General features: G+C 42.3%; 1 protein-coding gene across 1 annotated transcript; it reads right to left on the reverse strand.

Moving 5' to 3' along the window:
* Positions 1–611: 611 nt before the first annotated feature.
* Positions 612–18,997, reverse strand: LOC311258038 (semaphorin-4E). Its single transcript, XM_084354086.1, has 14 exons — positions 18,747–18,997; positions 9,611–10,125; positions 9,285–9,427; positions 7,976–8,038; positions 7,499–7,597; positions 5,859–5,958; positions 5,433–5,543; positions 5,096–5,247; positions 4,105–4,277; positions 3,669–3,825; positions 3,346–3,568; positions 2,230–2,345; positions 1,760–1,976; positions 612–1,671 (listed from the first exon to the last, which is right to left on the reverse strand). The coding sequence occupies exons 2-14, from the start codon at positions 9,717–9,719 to the stop codon at positions 923–925; spliced, it is 2,412 nt and encodes an 803-aa protein (XP_084210212.1). The 5' UTR covers positions 9,720–10,125; positions 18,747–18,997; the 3' UTR covers positions 612–922.
* Positions 18,998–20,787: the final 1,790 nt, after the last annotated feature.

The raw sequence follows: 20,787 nt of genomic DNA on the forward strand, positions 1-20,787 counted from the left end.
CAAGTCCCTTTACTCCCAAAATCCTGCAGTCTCCTGGTTTTATAAAGAGAAAAGGCGAGGTATATTAGTACCTGTCTAATAATGATATAATTAGCAAATTTATCCAAAAGTTTGACACTGAATTGAAGTCCAAGTCACATTGTGAGTCTTTAACCTCCAAGTCAGGTCTCAAATCATTTCTTTTTCTGTCGAGTCACGTTACAAGTCATCAAAACAGTGACTTAAGTCGACTCGAGCCCACATGTCTGGTTTGAGGAGATTATGTGCTAATGAAAACATAATTGTGAATATTGTATTGCATTTCTGCCCCTCAATCCTACACACTGGACCTTTAACTGCAGAAGTAAATCTTTCATCGTCTTTTAACAGCCGCCTGGAAATAAAAGAGTAGTACAGGTCATAGATTAATCATTAACAGCCTGAACAGTATGTTCCCTGACTGATGAATGCTGTCTTAAATAAACAGTAGGATCCATAAAATGAAATGCATCTGGAAATCAGAGGATGAAGTCTTGCTGTCGACCCAATTCACAAGACTCCAATCACAAGCGTTATCATTGCTGACATAAAAACTTCATTGTGACAATAAATAGCAGTTGAAAAACAAAAGGTATTGGCTGTACACATATATTACACACATTTGTCATTGTACAAAAAAAATACAGCTACAAAAAATGACTTTTCAAGAACTTCCCGGAGTGAAAATTTTCCACTCGAAATCCTGACTGAAGTCTCTTCAGTGAACATCAGCTGCCCAGTCACAGTACAGAAATGATAGACAGTGCTGGAAATTGGCGCGGAGAAACGGGACACCAATCAAAGGAATTTATAATGCGAAAAGCTTTTCTACAGTAGCGCATCTATAGGAAGATGATAAGTGCACTGTCGTTGGCCTCGACTTGAATTATATACCTCAGCAGAGTCAAATCTCTGACTCATCGTTTATGTATCCCAGCCCGTCCAGGCTTGAAATGTTGGCCATAGGTGTGAAGTGGTGCTCCCCGTTCCCTTTGAAGTCAACAGCAGAGTGATTATTATTGGCACTGCAAGGTCTTCCACACTCAGGTCCCAGGAGCTTTATCTCTGAAGTTCTGTTCGGGATGTGCATATACTCGGCTGACTGCCTCTTTGCCTCGCTTTCACTGGAGCGCTGCGTGAGCTTGAGACACCCCCAGCGTCCTTGACTCCATCTCCAAAATATGACCCCGATGAGGGAGAGGCAGAACAGCGACAGCAGAGCCACAGCCACCTCCAGACGAGCCACCCTGCCAGTGTCTCTTTGATTCTCGGGGGACAGCGGGTCCTCAGTTTCTGAGTGTGGCTTCAACCCCGGTGCAGTCGTATTCAGCGAGTCTGAGGAATTTGTCACCTCGTTGCCGGGAGTAGTGCTGTCCCCCACTCCAGTGTAGAGCTGTAATTGATAAACCGCCACAGTCCGGTTGTAAGTCCTGTCGTTGATGTGCTCGACTGAGACGCAGGTGTACAGGCCAGCGTCCGTTTCAGAGGCACTCAGGATGAGGAGGCCCCCGCTGTAGATGTAGTATTTGTTGTCGGAGTGAAGTGTTTGGTCAGAGAATCGCCACAGGACCTGCGCCAAGTTGGAGTGGATCTGGCAAGGAAGCTGGATGTTGTTCCCTGGAACCAGGGTAAAGTCCACAGCTGCTACCGGATCTAAAAACACACACACACAAGGTTGGTCCAGCTGCCTACTAATGAGTAACACTCACTTTTTTTTTAACACCCTGTAAAAGAAGCGTACCTGGCTGAGGACACTGTGAGACGTCTCCGTCCTTCAGACTCTGTAGTGCAGTGTTAGAGGTGGGTAAGCTGGAGACGGAGGTGCACTGCTGGGCGGTGAAGTCCCAGGCACAGTAAGGATCCCGGGCTAGGATGCAGTCCACACAAGTCTCATGGCGGCTGCAGTTACTGACCGGCATCTGGATAGCACCAGACTCTGAACCTGCATACAGCTGACCCTGTGTTTGCACACACACACACACACACGCACACACACAGATTAATAAACCATTTAATCTTTATTACCACTGAAGCCTCCCTGCTGCCTGTCATCGGCAGTTAAGTCACAGCTTATTTAAATTGAGATATAAATTTCAACTGAGGCTTATTGTTCAACATTTGCCAAGAAAAACAGCAGTAAACAACTATGATCTATGATAATGATCAGCTAACGAACCATACTGAACCTGAATTGACCCTGTTATTAGTTACCTTGCTGGACGAGAGGCGCAGGGTGCTGACGGACACAGGGTTTTCATACAGCTGAATCTCCTCGATGATGAACATCTCTCCATTGTAGTTGACAGCCTTCTGAACGTAACCGTTTTCTATCAGGAGCCAAAAAAAACAAACACATTTGTTAATCAACATCTTGGCTTAGATATACTCTCCCATTGTGCCTTTAAAGTTAATGGTCAACCAAATTTTGTGGTGGTTTTAAAGTTGAGTGGGGTGGCTGCTTTACAGGGATGCCTCCAGTGATGTCACTTAGTTGCTAGGTTGCATTGTGGGTATTGTAGGCATCAGGTTTTGAAAAGGAAGAAGAATGTGTGGAATAAAAAAAGGAGATATCTCTGATTCTGCTGTAGCGATTTTTATTATGTTTTTAAACTGTCGATACCGAGTCCAAGACCTGTTAACACACTGTAATGTGTCACGTTGACGGAGTTACCCTTCTAACTGTTTTATGGACGCCCTATTTTGACTATACAGACACCACTTTTTTGATAAACTCATACTGAAGTTATGTCGGCTGCCAGCCTGATATTATTCTTTTGTGCTGTGAGGAGCTTATCTATATGTCTTTGTTTAATATGTATGTAACTTGTGGACGTGCTAACACATTTATCGTGCACTTAAGGGAACTACACTTTTAATCATTCAAAAAGCCCTGAAAAAACATTTTCGCAATCAGACTCTTACTCTCAGCACTGGGCTTTGGTGCTTTTCACATGCTTTTGGTGTTTTTGTCCCTGCTTTTCTCACTGGTTTGAAGCGGGCAGGGCTCAGCTGGAAAAAGGTGATGTCACAAATTTCCGAGCCCCAAACATTTGGATGTAAATGTGACGATAGTTGTACGTTTGATTGGAACAAACCATAAAGTCCAAATAAAAGAGATGAGCTGAGTTTTGAAGGACTGAACTGTTAGTTTCACACTTCAACTTGTTTAACTTTAACTCAAAATTTTACATTTTTACTAAGTTGTCAGGGTCTGTAAGTTTAACCAACCAGAATATTCACAAAGAATTCACAAACTAAACTAAGAAGTTAACCGTCTAACAGCTCCCAGCATCAGTTTCCTGCTCTACTAGATCTCCCATAGTTTACCGGTGCCGATGAACATGACAGCAAATGTCTCTCTGTCCAGCGCCAGCACACTGTCCACGACAATCCGAGTCAGCAGAGCTCCCCTCTTGACCAGCAGCGGCCCTCCTGTCAGAGGGCGAACAGCCTCGTCCATGAGGGGGCGGTCCCTGATGAACTGGAGGGTTTTGTCAGGGAGGTCCAGAGAGCGATTCATACCCATCTTACGTGCCACATTATTGATGCACTGAAATAAAAAACCTCAATTTAGAAATGTGGGTTTTTCAGATTTGCCTTGTACCCTTTAATATCCACTTTCACTTCTTCAGCAAAGTATGTAGACTCACCGCTCCCGGTCTGGGGACCGGCACGTCTCCGGTGTACATCACCCACTTGACGTGAGATGTCTCCACTGCAACAGGTGTCTTAAACTTGCCCTCGTTGAAAATATCTCGAATTTCAGACACACGATATGCACAGACTGCAGATACCTGGGACAAACTCCTGGAAAACACCGAACATATTTGGTCAAGCAAAGCATGTTTGTTTTATTCATAGGATTGTGAAATAAAAATATGAACTGCTTTGAAACTTAAATTACAATGGACATAATGAAAAAAGTCAATTTAAAAAAATCCAACTTAAAGCTTTGTTTTAGACTAATAACTGTGTTAATAAAGACAGCTTTTTCATTCTTCCACATTCACTGCTCAGCTCACTTCCTACTTCGCTGCACGTCAGCAATAACCCATAAAACCACAGGATTTGATTGTAACTACTCACGACTGGGGTGTGAAGACAGCGTAGAAGACGCTCTGCCTCCAGTCGTCGTGCTTCAGCAGGAAGACATCCTGGACAATGGGGGGCAGGCTGGGTTCAGGGAGGGAACAATCCAGACGAGCTTTCAGGAACGACGTCCATTTCCTCTGCAGTGTCCGCTGGCCGCCCATATCCCCCTAAACACAGACACAGAGCGCTCTGTCATGTGCAGTTCAACTTAACCACAACAACCGGAGCAGTGTCAGATAGGGAGTGTGAGGCCACACATAAATCTTCACATAATATACAGAAATTTTATTAAACCTTCTCTCTCTTAAAAACAACACATTGATTTATGTTTATTTAAAATATCTATGACAATGCCAAAGGTCTCGCAGAGGGTTTCTGTCACTTCTGCCACCATCAAAACAATGAAAACAAAAAACGTAGTTTGATGAGGTCATGAAGTAGCGTGGGATCATGAGGGCTGTTGTTATCATCCTAAAACAACCAACCGATGTGGATAGTAATCTATGGTACGTGACTCAGCCAGGAATGTTGACGGACGAGGCGCTTTATAAAAGTTTTAGTCACGTTACATTTAGTCTCTTTTGCTGACCTCTTTCCTCACTCTGACGTGTCATCTGATGTTTTCCTGGAAATTATAGTGGCAGGCGACGAAATGAAACATTGTTTTCGTTAATAAAATTTTTGGATTTCTCTAGGTTTGAACACTGTTGGGAACATTTGGGATCATTTGAAGGGGACGTATGGTGGGAATACTGACGAGGCGTTTCAGGAGCAGTGTTTTCTATGGGAAAGAGGAGCTCCGTTGGTGCAGACTTTGGGCCTTGTAGCTTTACTTTTACATGCACAAGACAATATATAAACCACTGAAGGAAAAAAACAAAAAAGCATAACATGTCTCCTTTAAGTACACAATTCAACAAAATGTATGACAAGTCCAGTCTTTTTTAGACATTTCAATGCAGAAATGTTACATGTTTAATTATACCTTGCAGACACGGGCCACTCGAGACACGACGACTTTGCTGTAGAAGTCGTACTCCATGGCGTTCTCACTGAAGAACAAGTACACCTTGTCATCATCACCATCAAGGCTATTAAAACTCTCACCCACAAAGTCCGTGTAGACAAAGTTTGGCTCTGGAAACACAAAAAAAAAGGCGCTTAGGTGTTTGATCTGCCTCCATGTTATGTTAAAGGATATTTACAAATGTCATCAACTGCATCATGCATAAGTAGAGTGTTCCTGTAGGCACCTCCCTCTAAACTATGCACACCGTTATGTAAAACCTTAAATGGCTGGTTTCAGCAGAGGAGGAACTCACCACTGAGCCAGGAGCTCTTGAACTCGGTGCGCAGAGCCAAGTCGGAGCTGCGCAGGACCACAGGCTCAGAGCCCAAGAAGTTGATGGATGTAGCAGAATACAGGTCATTTCCTGTTGGACAGGAACAAGAGATGAAGGAAAATTCCTGGAGATCCATTATTCATATTAAGTTGGAACAACATCTCATTTATATGCCTTTTATTGGACTGAACCAACTATCTGACTAATTAGTGTGGAGTGAGCAGGTCGCACTCGCAAAAGATACTGGCTGACATTTGTGATGCATTTGGTGCTCGGGTCTTGTGGCGAGTGAAATTTGCACACAGTTATCATCCACGCTGATCTCTTCTGTTGGTGCACTTTGAACGTTCAGCAGTATTTTTCTGCTTTGTTCTCTTTGGCAATAAACCTGACTCAGACACTTACCAACCATGAGGGAGGAGTATCTCTGGAAGGGATCAAAAGGACACTTCCCCTTTCCCTCCTCCTGCTTTCCCTCCAGCCTCAGCTGTCCATTAACAAACGTCTGTCGGAAACACGGCCAGAGAGAGGAAAGAAAAAGTTGTGAAGAGAGGGAAAAGAACGAAAATCTGCCATTTTACTCACAACAAAACACAGACACAGTATCAGGGTACAGGACTGGAATTACAGGACTTTTCCATGGATCTGCACGTTATCACCCATTTGATTATCTATGTTTACATTATTACTCACCATTTGCTAAAATATACAAAAGGTACACCCTTTGACTCAGCCTCTATGTTACATTTTTGTCCAACCGATATCTTGCGGTGGCTAAAGACTGACTAAGAATGCCCATCCCTTAAAGTAAAATATTCCTTGTTTTTCTACACATTGTCCTTGGTGATGCATTCAAAATGGAAGATCCAAATACACTCACTAACAATGACAATGAATTAGCAAACACCAACAGTATAAGGGACAGGCTTAAACCTTTTTTAATATCGCAGCCAATACGCCCATTACAAGGATATATAGCGCAGTGAGACCTCCTGCCAAGAAAATTATGTTGACTGTATTACAAGAGAGGATTCTTAATGTAATTCAGAAAACGCATATTAAAGGAAATGCTACTTAACTGCAGCATTCGAGCACAGTTATTGCTGCTTGTCTTATCGAATAAATCGGGTGATATTCTATATTTTGCTTTTTGTAAAATAAAATCCCAAGAAAAATTAATTAAAGACTTCTGTTGTTGACTGAAAATAATTGAAAACGCATCAGTGAGTCACGCTGTTGCACTGACTGACTTCCATTATTGTGATTGAAATGGGCACTTTATTTTATTATGAGTCAATCCCTCATCCCTCTCCCGCCCTACTACTGGAAATAAACTCACTATTATGTGTATAAATCTGCAACTTAAAATAATCCCCAATACATTTAACTTGCAAGAGACATGTGCTAAAAAAAAAAGGTTGTTTTATGAAAATCATTGAGACTCAAAGGTCCCATATTTTGCTTATTTCGGGTGTCTCCTAGAAAACGTTTACATGCTTCGATGTTCAAAAAACACATTCATTTTGTCATATTGTCCAATGCTGCAGGACGATGCTTCTCTTCACCCTCTGTCGGTACGCTCTGTTTCAGCTCCTGTCTCTTCCTGCTCTGATTGGTCAGCTCTCACAGGCCTGAGCATGCACCGCCCACCATGTTTCCACATCAGCTCTGCGGGTGTTTTTGCAACCTTGGCCATTCTAGGGGCGTGGCTGAGGTCGGTGACTGTATAGTTGTGACATCGCAACTACAAAAGTCCCGATGGCTCGTTTTCAGGCACAGTTTCTAAATACAGGCTGTGTGGATTTCTCCGTGGATCAAGCGTTTTGATACTTTCACAGTATTTAGTATTTTAGCACCTAGATCCGCTTTATTTACTAGATCGATCTTTATTTAGATCCGAGAGTGCCTCAACCTTTAAAAATGCATAACCATTAAAGAAGTGGAAGCCAATGTCAGGTTGATAATCGAAGTAAAGGGAAAAAGGGCACAGTTTTTTTACAGAAACACTTCCTCTGAACTAACTTTATATTCTGGTGTATACTCACCAAGTAATCACAGGTGGGGCTGAAGGCATTTGTGCCACACACATAAATCGTGGTGTCGTTCATTCTGTGCAGGGTTCGGATGTAGTTTCGGCATTCCACCTGCAACAAGATCCAGCGGAGAGAATGCCAAGGTCAGAGCTGTGTTAGTTCAGCCGCAAAAACACAAACATGCCACATACACACACTGACAGCCCTGAATGCCAGGAGCTGAGCTGCTGGCCAAAAGGTCAAGGCTGTGTACATGCATTTTCTTCTCAAGCCTTTATTTGGACATTCAGTTTGAAGCTGTGCGCAGAGCACTTCAAAGAGAATTCAACGTAAAGACTTGAGGAGGAAGAGGAAAAGAGAGCGCTCTCGTATAAATGATTTACAAATGAGATTAACCACATCGGGGCGTAAACTCCAGTTACCCGTCATCTTTTAAAACCCTAGAAGCGAAAGTTAGAGTGCGCGGTTTTTGAAAGACATTACACAAACCTCAGCATGTTTTCCTTTGTACTTGCACTCCCTCTGCTTCTCCTCAGTAACCCGCCAATACACCTGCATCAACAGAGGAAAAGTGTCATGTCAAAGCATGCAGGAAAAGTGTCGCAACCCTGCTGCATCCCGTTTACCCTCACACATTTCATTGTTTGTCTGACATCGAGACCAGTCAGTTCAGTCTGGCGGGGAGTACTTGCAAGCTGGGACACCAATACCAAAACTTCAGTTGCGACTGTTAGCTGTGTAACTACAATGAGGTAGCTGTCTAGAACTCAACAAGACCATTATTCATTCACATTGCTAATGCAAACAAGCACTGGACAAATAGAGAGCGGTGCTGAACTGAGAGCAGTTCTAATCAATCGAACGTGTGTCTGTGAGCATATCTTCAGCCAAAACACACTCAAAAACAGTAAAAGATAGCAGAGAAGGATTTACAAAGAAAACACTAAGCAGAGGAATGACGAGAGCTGGTCAAAGGCAACAAGAGGCTACGCTTTGTGGGACACAAACTACTGGTTCTCAACCTGGGGTCGCACGATGATTAACGGAGATCTTTTGTGCTTTTTTGTTTTCTGTTCTTGTGCATGTAAAAGATCTTGAAAGTTAAAAAAGTCAAAGTCTGCACCAACAGAAGCTCCTCTCTCCTACAGAAAACACTGCTCCTGAAATGCCTCGTCAGCAGTCCCGTCTTTAATTACGTGACTTTGTGACATCACAATACGTCACCATGGTATACATTGGCTTCATTTATGCCTTGTGGCTAGTTTGGCATGTAAGAATTGGTTTAGCACAGCTGCTCTGATCAATTATGAACCTGAAAATTAGCATAATATGTCTCCTTTAAAGGAATGAGAATTTGAGAATGCAACAAACATTTACTTCTCTTTCTGAAAATGTGTTTTTTTTTAAAAAACTTCTTTCAAATTTGTGCCATTTTCCAGTGAAATACTGGATACTTTCACATTAAGTCCTCAAAAAAGCATCACATCAAACACGCCTCATTACTTCCATCCACACCACTATAACCTCACCATGACTCCATTTTAAGGGGTTATAAACTAAGAGGTTTGGAAAACACGGATTAAATGAATGATTAGGCCAGCCTTGAGCGGCGTATTGATTATTTGATGAAATGTTTTTAACCACTGATATGAGATCTCATAAATGTTCAATAAATCTCTCAATTTCTTGTCTTTGCATATTAATAATTAATTGTTCTGCAGTCATGTGAGTGTTTATCAGTTATTTTACAACAGTTTTAAAAGAAAACAGACCTGCACATTCATTTCTGGTTTCTTACCACAGCCTTTCTGACGGAGATGTTGTTGATGTCCAGAGCATAAATGGCCTCTCTGGCCCCCAGCAGCAGCACATCCAGGTCGTCTCTCATAAGCATAGTGGAGTAGTTGAAGATCCCGTCTTCTCTGAACGTCTTCAGCTCATCTAAACGGGAGAACATTTGCATGACTACTCTGCATTTCATTATATTCTCTTTTCTACATTTTAGCTGCTGTGAAAAAGGCTCCCGCAACAAAAACAAAATGCAAATTCACTATTTTAGAAGCTGAACGGAGCAGGCACAAAAAAACCAAGCAGCCACACTGGAGTTGAGTCAGTCTGACTTACTCTGGTAGGGGACAGTCTTTCGTGGGATACCGTACTGAGTGTTGAGTGTGCTAAATGAAACATGGAGCATTAATCCACAGACGAGGCTCAGGGCTGAGAGAAGAGACATGGCTCAGAGTCCCGGTCCAAGTGTGGAAGAGCTGCACAGTCCAGCTCTGCCACAGAATCAACCCAATCAGAGACAGAACATGGTCCAAAGTCTCAGTCCAGATGTTGCTGTTTGGTCTGGTCACTGTCCCGCACATGTGCCGCTCCAGCACAAGTCATCCTTGTTTTCAAAGTTCCTCAAAAGGGAGTTCATCCGTACGTTGAACCAGTTCCTGTGCAGTGAAGCTCAGCCTCCCTCGGTTCAGTTTATAGTCGGTGTCCTACGTGGTGAGTATCTATGTCGGCGTTAGCCTCCAGCGCAGCGCTAATGAGCCACTGGTGTCCTCTATGGAAGGAGGAGCAGAAGCCATGCTGCCCGGCTACTGCTGAGGGGTGCTGGAGGAGATCATCTTCAATGGTAGCCACATCTAGGAAAGATATGCATTCAATTATTAAAGAGCCTCAAGATGAAGAAAGAGTGATTTTAATGCTAAGATTGGAAATGGACAAAATGGATAATATAATAACTTCAAAAAGAAATACAGCAGCTGGTTTACCTCCTTAACCTTACTTCTCTCCACTCTTTCTGTTGTATACTTCACTATTCATGGAGAGGAGCTTCTTAAAGATTTGATATCCCCTCTTCTCATTCATTTTCAAGTGATTATCATGATTGTCTATGTGGTGAATTCAGAGTAAGCATGAATGAAAGAACTTGAGCTTCAGATCTTTAACCAGAGAACGGAGACATAAGAACATTGCACTTTCATTAAGATTTGTAGATATAACGGTCCATAAAAAAAATCTGATCATGCAATTCTCATATTGCAACTCAAAGGCATCTTTCCTTAGACTCCCTCTGCCTGGTAAATGCCTTTCAAACTCCCAAGTTCACCCACTTCTGTAACAGAGGCTTTTCTGCTCGGTTGAAATTTGTATTCTCCGAGCCCGATCCGTGATAACCCTGCTGACCTGGTTATTTTCTCAGACTTTCGAAAAGCTCCCTTCAAAGCCAGAGAAGACATTAAAAAAATGGTTTCACAAGCAGAGTGACATTCCTTGTGACAAGTGAAATGGTCCTTACATATAAAATCGCTGGAGCTTATTCTGCTCACTACCTCAAGTTTAAAAATGTGAAAATAGACAAAAGCTGCGAGGGCAGGGAAGTGTCATACATAAACATGTCTTGCTTGCTTGCTGATATTTTCCCATCCAATCAAAATGTGTTTTTTACGCTAGAAGGCTGTTTTCACATTCATTTGCTGAAAGTGTAAATTTTCTCTGTGCTCATTGAAAATCTGATTTTAAGAGGCGGGCCTATGAGCATGATTTGTGACATCACAAGTAGTTTTAAAGCCAATCCTGGTCCAATGCACGAACACTGAGAATAGACTAACCATGACAAATTAGAGGATTTGTATGCCTTAAAGGAACAGTTCACCCAAAAATCTAAATGCAGTCATTATCTACTCATCCGTGTGTGAGTGGAAAGTTTCGTTTCACAGCAAAATAGCATTCTCCTACACAACTGAAGTAGATGGGGACTTGTTTAAAAAAACATCAAATGGCTCCGTACAGCTCATACAGCATAATTCAAGTCTCCAGAAGCTCCCAGAAGATCCCAAATTTACATCCTCAAGCTTGTGCACCCACTTCAGATGGAGTGCGGGCTAACGCTTTTAGTTTAGCAGCTACAATGACGATTGCATCTTAAAATAGGTTGTAAATAGTGACTCAAAGACTTGGATTACACCGGACTAGCAGTATGGAGACATTTTATGTTTTTTTCAGTGGGTTATTTGTTTACAATTTAAAACAAGTCTCCATCTACTTCAGTTGTATAAGAAAATGCTGCAACACTGTTTTGCTGTGAAACTCAAGAAATGTTTTCTGGACTATGAAACTTCACACTTTCCATCCGCATGGAGCGGAGCAGATAATGACTGGATTTTCATTTTTGAGTGAGCTTATCCTTCAATGTGTGGAGGGGATCCTTTATGTACAGTAGGCAAAAACAAGGCCAGACTCAGCCTCATTGTTACACGTGAGCCCCACTCACAGTCATACATATTAGAAGTCATAAAGTTGACAAAGGAAACTGATTCCTGCAGAGTGCCCCGCTGCCCACCAGCCCCCACTCTCTCTTCCTCCTCCACTCTGTGTCTTCCTGTCCTCCTCCCTGATAAGAGCCTGCTTCCTCTGGGCTCAGCGGGGTTCAAGCAGTAGAGGGGGATCAGTTCAGGTTCGGGCATGCATGCAGATCACAACAATCCACTGCTTTGGCACTCCATCCCTCCCTACGCTGGGATTCCTGCTGAATTGAGACTTACCACTTCTTTGCCGAGTTCGTTTCTGTTTTGACTAACTGAGTAGTGCAGCCTCATTCAAAATTCATCAAGGCACCTTTTCTCAGAATAACACACAAAGCATACTTGAGTCAGACTCGCAAGGTAAAAAACTACACCCTTATCTTCTTGGTGCACACTGCTCGAGAGCAGCCGCACCACACAGCTGCTTTGCAACTGTTATTTAGATTTTTTAGCTCGCAGAGAGAAAAAAATACAGCATATTTCATTGAGGTGCATCCTTTGAAACACACACCACAGAGTCCCTGCCTGTTGACAGAAACTAAAATGACAGCATCCCAATTTCCTCGAGAGACAGCCAGGCGCTCGCTCCCCTGAGCCTCTGAACAACCTCACTTTTGAATGTGCGTTTTGCGACAAACTGCCATGCTCCCACCTTGTTGTTACTTGACACAGCGAGACGAGCTGCAGCATGTAGTCGACTGCTCATCTGTTGTCAGAGCACCAATGTCTTGAGCGCCTTTCCCTTCAGGCTGTGAGGGTGAGGTGACGACGGAGGGGAGGGGTGGGGGTGTAGGCTGAGCGTTACAGCTGAGTGGAACGACTGCAGGTCGTTTCTCACAGAGTTTGACAGACTTCCAAACGGTGCAGACAGGCAGGTATGGCTATATCAATAGAAGAGCTCGCAGCAGTTGTCCCTCGTTTCTCTTCCTTTGTTTATCCACGGTCACACTCACACAGGGACATGTGCACGTGTGGACGGGGTCTGAGGGGGGGAGGGACGCACAGCTGAAGTTACAAGTTACCAGCTGCACAGGGGTGAATTGTTCTCCCATAAAAGAGGACCCTTAAATCTAGTCAAGTTAATTCAAACGTTTATGTTTTCCTCGTGTCTGTTTGTTGGTTTGTCACCAGGATTACACAAAAACTACTGAATGGATTTTCACGAAACTTGGATGGAGGATGGGTCTCGGCCCAGAATAGACCCCATTAACTTTTGGCGCAGATCAGGATAAAGGGATGTATCTATGAATTAATTTCTTTAACATTGTGAGATAGGGCGTTTTTCTACATTTTTGTCACTTTCTCAGGGAATGATGCATGGATCTAAGTGTATTTAGGTGGCTGGTATTTATGAGAGTGTAAAATTTGGGGCAGATCCTCATAAAGAAAATTGGATCTGGCTGATTTAAATATGGTTTCAGACAGGGTGGTCATTGTCAGATGCTATATGGTAACAAATTTGATTGAGCTTGATTAAATAAAAGGGGACTGTTGGGCCTTGGCAGAGGTATGCACTCCCCTGAGTGCCATTCTAGTTTAAAACCGCTTTCATTGATTTATTGTTTTCAATCTGTGGCAGTGGAACAAGCTAAAAACACCACACTGACATGCTGTAATCTTGTAATGCAAATGTATTGTGGTGAACATTTTTGCAACTTATTGACACATGATCCTACAGACAAAGAGCAGCATCATTAGGAGTCGTGTGTTCGGCCACCTGACAGAAGTAAGTCAAATATTGACTCTGCTTTAGGTCTGTTCAGGTCTTCAACGACTCCACAGGGGGAAATGTAGCTCTTTAGCTGCTAAATGCTCCTCTGTCTTCACTAGGTAGTTTCTAGCTTTGGACAGGAGGCTTACAGTTGGCTCATCAGAGCTTTATTTGCTGTGGCTCGCAACCAGGTTGCTGCAGAGTTTGTGGGCCAGAAAGCTAAAACATTCAGTTATAACAGCTAGACTTAAAAACTTTCCTCAGGGCTGAAAGAAGCTGCAGAGTTTTGTCTTTTAATTCTCTGTGGGTTTCTACCTTCCACAGTACAGTTAGTCATTTGATGTATTGTTCATAAAAATATTGAGTCGTGCAGCTCTAAGATTTAAGTAAGATTAAAATATCCATAATGATGCATGAATAAAAACTTTTTATCATCCCATATGTATGTCTCTATGTCCTCCATCATTGCTATGTGCTTTGTTCTTTTTAATCAGTGAGGAAGGACCCTCCCAGGGACCGTTTGACCTTTTACCTCATCATTGCCAAAATCCACTTGAAATGGCGCTCCATCATTAATAGCTGCAGACTTGATGGATGATTTATTAACCATTTGCATTAACAAGTATTGTAAAGTGGCAGCTTTTCCTTTCATCTCTGTGTTAAAGGTCTATTTTTTTCAGAAAATGGCCAGAGTGTGAAGGTAGCTCTGAAAACATAGGGGGCAGCATTTTGTTTGTTGTTGTTTGTTTTGTTCTTTTATTACGCAAGCTGGCATATATCTGTCAGATGAAACTACAGGGGCTATCGTGCTATCGCCTCTTGATGGTACAGAGTGGTAATAAGTGACAGGAAAGGCCGGGGCTAGCTCTTAGCATGCTAACTTCTGTAGATATCTCTGCAACACAGAAGTCTTTGTAAGAACGTCAACAGTTAAAAAAGTCTGCACCAACAGAAAATCCTCTCTCCCACAGATAACACTGCTCCTGAAACGCTTTGTCAGTAGTCCTGCCCTCTGACTTAGCACAGCTGCTCTGTTGTTGTTAGCGATGCTGGGTCAGGCATGTGTGAGCTGACCAATCAGAGCAGACTGGGTATTCAGGAGGGAGGCCTTAAAGAGACAGGCGGGGGAATACAGAGCTGCAGGACAACATGAGAAGACTGATGTTTTTTTTAATCATTAAAGTGTGTAAACCTATTCTTGTAGTAACCCAAAATAAAGTTATGAATTATGAGCATAATATGTTCCTTTAAACCAACCCTCTGGCCACATCTGAGATGTTGCTCCTTTAATATCTCATCTCAGTTCTCTCTTTCAGCTTGAATCATTGTTTCTTTGACACCTCGTGACCAAAATAACAATAAACCACCACCGTATCGGGTGTGCTTTCTCCCAACTCAAAGGGTGTCTGGTGAAAGACCGGTGTGAAATCTTTTGTTTACAGGGGGATCAATGCTGATTCATGTACAGCCAGCAAAACCTGCCCAAGGATCAGTCATTAAACACACAGCTGTGTTATCCCACTCTGCACAACTTCACATGACCCGATCACACACACTCATAAAAGACGAGGAGGAATATTCATGAATGACATTGTTTAGGCACAAATAGAAGCTGCATACGATGAAGAACACTACACTGCTCTTTTTGTTTATCTTGAAAATCAATCTGACACTTGAAGCACCGCTTGCATGTAAATACAGCGACCACAAAGTCCGCGTCAGGGAAGATGAGCGTCTAGAAAACCAGAACAAACACCAAGAGTGTGACTAAAATAGTGTCTTCACATCTCTCTCAGTCCAGATGTAAATATGAAAATGCATTTCCCACATGAACAATTTATGCCAGGCAAAAAAAAAAAAATCCATGAAGGGTTAGCACTGTGGCTGCTGGTGGGTTTTTTACTCATCAAGATGGAAAGTGTGAACAACTGCAGGTTCAGAGGCTGAACATGAACTCGTACAATAGGCTGAAGAAGCCCTGCAGCAAGTATCTCCAGACACTTCAACTACATGAAGCGTGAGGATATTTATAGTCTGTTCAGGAGCCTCCATCGTATCTACAATACTACCGCGCCACCGTGGATACTCACTATGACTACGTGCTGCAGTTAAACCCTGAAACGTGCGCTGACAAGCATACTGTTGTCACCACCATATGAGCAGTCAAACAGCTGGAGCGAGCCGTGACTGTGGCTACCTGGCTGTGGTGCACGGCTTCCTTTTGCATCACACACTGCGCTGGGTGAGGCCTCCTCGGGCTGTAACTGATTCACCTGAGTGGCTGACTAACTGATTTACAGGTTTGATTCAGGTTGAGTCACTGGCTGGCTGACTGACTGCCTGTTTTGCCCACTGGCAGGCTGGCTGGTGAGCTGGCTGTGACACAGAGAACCATCACAGGGGCCTGAACAGGAAACCGGTTGTGGGAGGGTGTTCACCTTTGACACTCCTTGTGTCACAGCCTCTTGTTGTGCAACACTCACTGGAAAACACACCCCAGTTCAGCAGCTGGTTATATTTTTGCAAGCTCAGATGGCCGAAAACAAAAAAAAACGTTCTTTCATCGTAATGATGGTAGCCTGCCACCTTTTGTTTTGACTCGCAGGAGAGTTGTAATTAGCTGAAAACAATACTTCAGAAACATGCTGTGTGTACAGTTTTCCAGCCTGTTACCACACGTATCATTAACCAACAGTTAACGCGAATAAAGACGACAACTACAAACTCAAAATGCAGCAACCTGTCTCATAGGATCATTGCCTCCGCTCAGACAAATTACTTGTCATTGATGAGACAAGTCTGATGAGTGTGAATGCACGCTCGAATGCACACACTGAGAGACACACACACACACACACACACACCCAGGCAAGTCTCAGCAGGAGCAACGGCACAAAGGGAAAAATATGAGCACTTCTCTGCCAGTTCTGCTTGTGTTGTGTGACAAGTTCACTGACAGACGTGGAAACACCCAGGAAAACAAAACGTGGCGAGCGCTTCAGGTTGGATTCAAAATCAAAGCTGAGGAACTGATTTAATCCGTCACTTTATTCAACTTCACCAACCTACAACAATCATTTCAATACGTGCTCATGTGTTGATTGTTTCCTCGACTGTTCGATTTATTGTTTGGTCTATAAAATGTCAGATGATAGAGCCAAGGCGGCGCCTTCATGTCTTGTTTTGTCTGATACAATCTTTCGTCAGAAGATATTCACTTTACAATAACATAAAACAAAGAAAAGCAGATAATTCTCACATTGGAGAAGCTGCAACAAGGGAATGTTTGTTGTTTTTGCTAATCCATTATCAAAACCGTGGCCTTGATTACTAGCGAACTCATACACAAATGACTTCACTCCGGCAAGACGATCTCAAAAGTAGCAGATACGAAACTATCAGAAACAAAATGTTGTGAATCAACAGCCAAATATGAAAAACTAACTGATCGTTCTCTTCACACCAGAGCGTCAGGCCGCCTGCTTTCAAGAGATCACATCTTAAAAAACTGCCTACACGAGATTAAAAATATCGTGTCAGCCCGTCACGTGCCGTACACAACCATCAAACTGCTCCTTCCTGCTGTGGTGCTCCAGAATTGTGTTATCAAAAGTCTAAAAGCCACTGATATGAGACCCACAAACATGTGTACGTTTTGCAGTGATTGAGAGTAATTAAGTGCCTTTACAAGTACTGTACTTAGGTACAAATTCAAGGTACTTAAGCATTTCCATGTGATGCAGCTTTATTCTCCCTCTCGTCTACATCTCAGAGGTAAATATTGCACTTCTTACTCTGCTTTTTATCTTTACTTTACAGTGAAAACCGTACAGGTACAGTTTGACTTTTTCAGATAACCTGGGGGGTACTTTTAAGTTAAACAAACAATTTAAAACCCTGAAAACAGGTTGTTTTCCTCATGAAAAGCCTACTTTTTAGACATGGACAGCAACGTGACAAACACATGATGATCATACAGAATATGAAGCGTTGCTGTAGACTAAACTACCCAACAGTATATAAAGTAGTAAAAATGAGCTCAACCTTAAACATCTACAGCACGAAAATACAACATACACATTAATACAGAAGTATTATGAATGCAGGACTTTTACTTGTAGTGTAGTATTTTTACAGTACGGTTAAAGTACTTTTACTCCTTCATCCTGTTACACTGACAAACACTCAGCTAAATGTGCTGATGAACAGGAGCAGAAACACACCGGTTTATAATCAACATATGCATCAGTGATGCTGCGATTTAAACAGACAGTATTTTCCTGTGTAGTAGATCAACCGTGTACAGGGTGGATGCACACAGGACCGCCACACACTTACATAAAGCAGGAGGAGTTCAGGAGGAAATGTACTTCCTTTTGGCTTGAGGAGGCATTTGAGGACTGATCATTGACTGACCATTTTTCATTGACTACTAGTGCACATACAGTGGGGCGAAGCAAAAGGAAACTTGCATCATCTCCAGCTCTGACCACAGAGTACCAGTGTATTATTTGTGGCGTGGCGGTGCAGCCTCGCCTCGACACCCTGTGACCCCACTGAGCTGCAGTATGACAGCTAAAATTGGTCAATCCCCCGAGTAAGTGCACTGACAGCACTTAGTATATCCTCTGCTCGCTCAGCCAGACACACATTATGTGCTAAAAACTCTCACCATCCAGAAAACAAGTTAACCCTTATATCAAGCAGACAAACACAAGAACACTGAAGTTTTCCTTTAGTGAATTATTAATATGGCTGCATAGATTTCCCAAACAGGAAAGCATTTTTTTTATGGACTGTTTGCAAAGAGATTTGTCCAGTTGTAGGTGCGGTTGGTCACTTGTTTTTAAATGGATACAATGTGTGTACTTGAGCTTAATAAATGCAGTGTGACTCGTGCTCCAAGCCAACAGATCCGCAGCTCTCACTCTCGTCCTGCAGCCTCAGCAGGGACCCTACAAGTTAGAGCGTCTGTCTCCTGTTAAGTGTTTGTTAGGCAGCATTAACGCACATCCTACTACTGCTTAGTCTAGCTTTCTGCTATTATTAGATTAAGATCTCCTATAATCTTAGATAAGACAGACAAGTTACAGTGCCCTCCACAACACCACCACCACCACCACAGGTTGCCCAAATCCAATCTCTCCCCTCCACAACAAAAAAAAAAAAATCATAATCCTGCGGGACGAAGCTGCGCACAAACAAGCCGAGAAGTCACAACAGCGGCTCGGGTCCGCATCAGACTCACCGGGAGCTGTCAGGAGTCAGGACCCACATGAAGCTCCTGCTGGTTTGTCTGCTCTGGGATCCGCCTCGACGCTTTCTGCTCCACCTGTAACGATCACTGCTCATCCAACTCCTGCAGGGAGCGATTATCTGGCAGCTCTCTCTCCCTCTCTCAGCGGTAGGCACTGCCTGGTCATGTGACTCTTGATTGTACCTCTCGCAAAACACGCTCACTTGGCAACCAATCAGCTGTGACACAGCCAAACCAAAAACCATAATACTTTTCCAATTTGTTTTTATTTTGATTCAAATGCGACATTAACTTGTGACGTTGCGGCAGGATGCTGTCGACATCACACGCTCACATTCAAGAGGTTAATAACTGTACAGCCACAACAAAGAAACAGCATCTGAGATTGAATATAAACAATAATAAGCGCACTTGATAGAAAAACACGTCAGTCAAATTCACGTCATTCATACAAGAAATAAAACATTTTGGCCAGCCTTTGCTTGTTTACTACACAAACGCTGCTGTTGGCAACATATTGAAATATTATCAGGTGTTGAAATACATTAAAGAAAAGAAAAAAATATAACTTTATCCTTTAAAAGTGTCCACTGTCTGCCATCTAGTGGACGATTATAGGTACTTTACAAGAAGTTCTCAGAGGATATACTGTACATTTCCAGTTTAAAGGGCCACTATGTAGTTTAAGAGAAGGAATTCAAACTTTACAATATTAATGAGGTTATAATACAAACTCAGAAATATTCATTGTTTCCATAACTGAATAAACAAGCTGTTCTCAGAGGAGAATAAGGCCACTGTTTGAAGCTAGAGAGGTGGCAGGGTCCACCACATATAAACAAAGTAAAACAGTATGAAACTGTGTTGTCCTTTAAGGTCGGTTTGTTTATTCAGTCATGAAAACAAAGAGAGTTTGTTTATTTGTTGTTTTTTTTAAGGCATGAAAAAATAAGTCAATGAAGATCTTTCTCTTCTGATTAATATGTCATCCTCCAAACTACATAGTGCACCTTTAAGAGAGGAGCCAAATAACATCTGATAAAATGAAAAACGTGATAATATAACAGACATCTCATTCAACTTTCACTGCAGTGAGTACAATCTGTGAGTACAAGTGAGGAGGGGCTGAGTAAGAGAAATGTGAGGTCCATGTCTTCTTCAGTGTCTGTATCTCCGTGTGCCGTCGTCGTACCTCTTGGGACTCGGGTTTCGGAGGTTTTGAGATGAAGAAGCCGTCTTCAGGGTGTCCGCCGGCATCCTCGGCCGAGGTGAGGCCTGCTTGCTGACCACAGGACGAGTGTTGGCATAGATAGGATCCTCTGCTGCTTTAAAAAGTAAGAACAGGATTTAATATTCAGGATGAATTTCACTTATCTGGCTGAAAACCTTCCATTAAGTTGATTTATCAACCATTATGTTACAACACTGCAACTAGGCTGTGGGAGCAAATGAACAGAACAGAGTATAAAATGTTTTGTTGTTTGTTTTCTCACAGGAACTAAATAAAGATTGAAGACAGATGAAAATTAAAAAAAATGTTCTACCAACATTAAAAATTAGTTTTGAATAAAAAAGAAATACATTCTGGGGAAAAGAAAGTTGTCATAATAGCTTATATTATATTTTGTAATAAATTGTTATTCACTAAAATTAAATCAATTTACTTTATAAAATAACCTATCTCATATTATATCTCAGATAAAGAATGGCCTTGCGATCTAAAATAAACATGCAGCAATTATATTAATTAGTAACTTTCTCTTTCTTTTTTTAAAAATGTATTTTATATTCATGTCTATTACAGTCGGTCACTACCAGGCAAGTGCCGTGAAATTAACTATCTGCTGTCATCACATCCTTTGCAATACTGAGATAATAAAGAATATCTATAATACTATCAGGAAATATAAAGGTCTGCACATATAATGCTCTTATTGTGCTTAATATGGTGCACCTACTAAACAATGTTAAATGATGGCTCATCTTTTAATATCTTTAAGATTTGAAATAAACCTACAACAGACTGTGGTTT

This window comes from Pagrus pagrus (assembly GCF_965226575.1).
Source record: "Pagrus pagrus genome assembly, chromosome: 6".
In the NCBI taxonomy this organism is placed as follows: Eukaryota; Metazoa; Chordata; class Actinopteri; order Spariformes; family Sparidae; genus Pagrus; species Pagrus pagrus.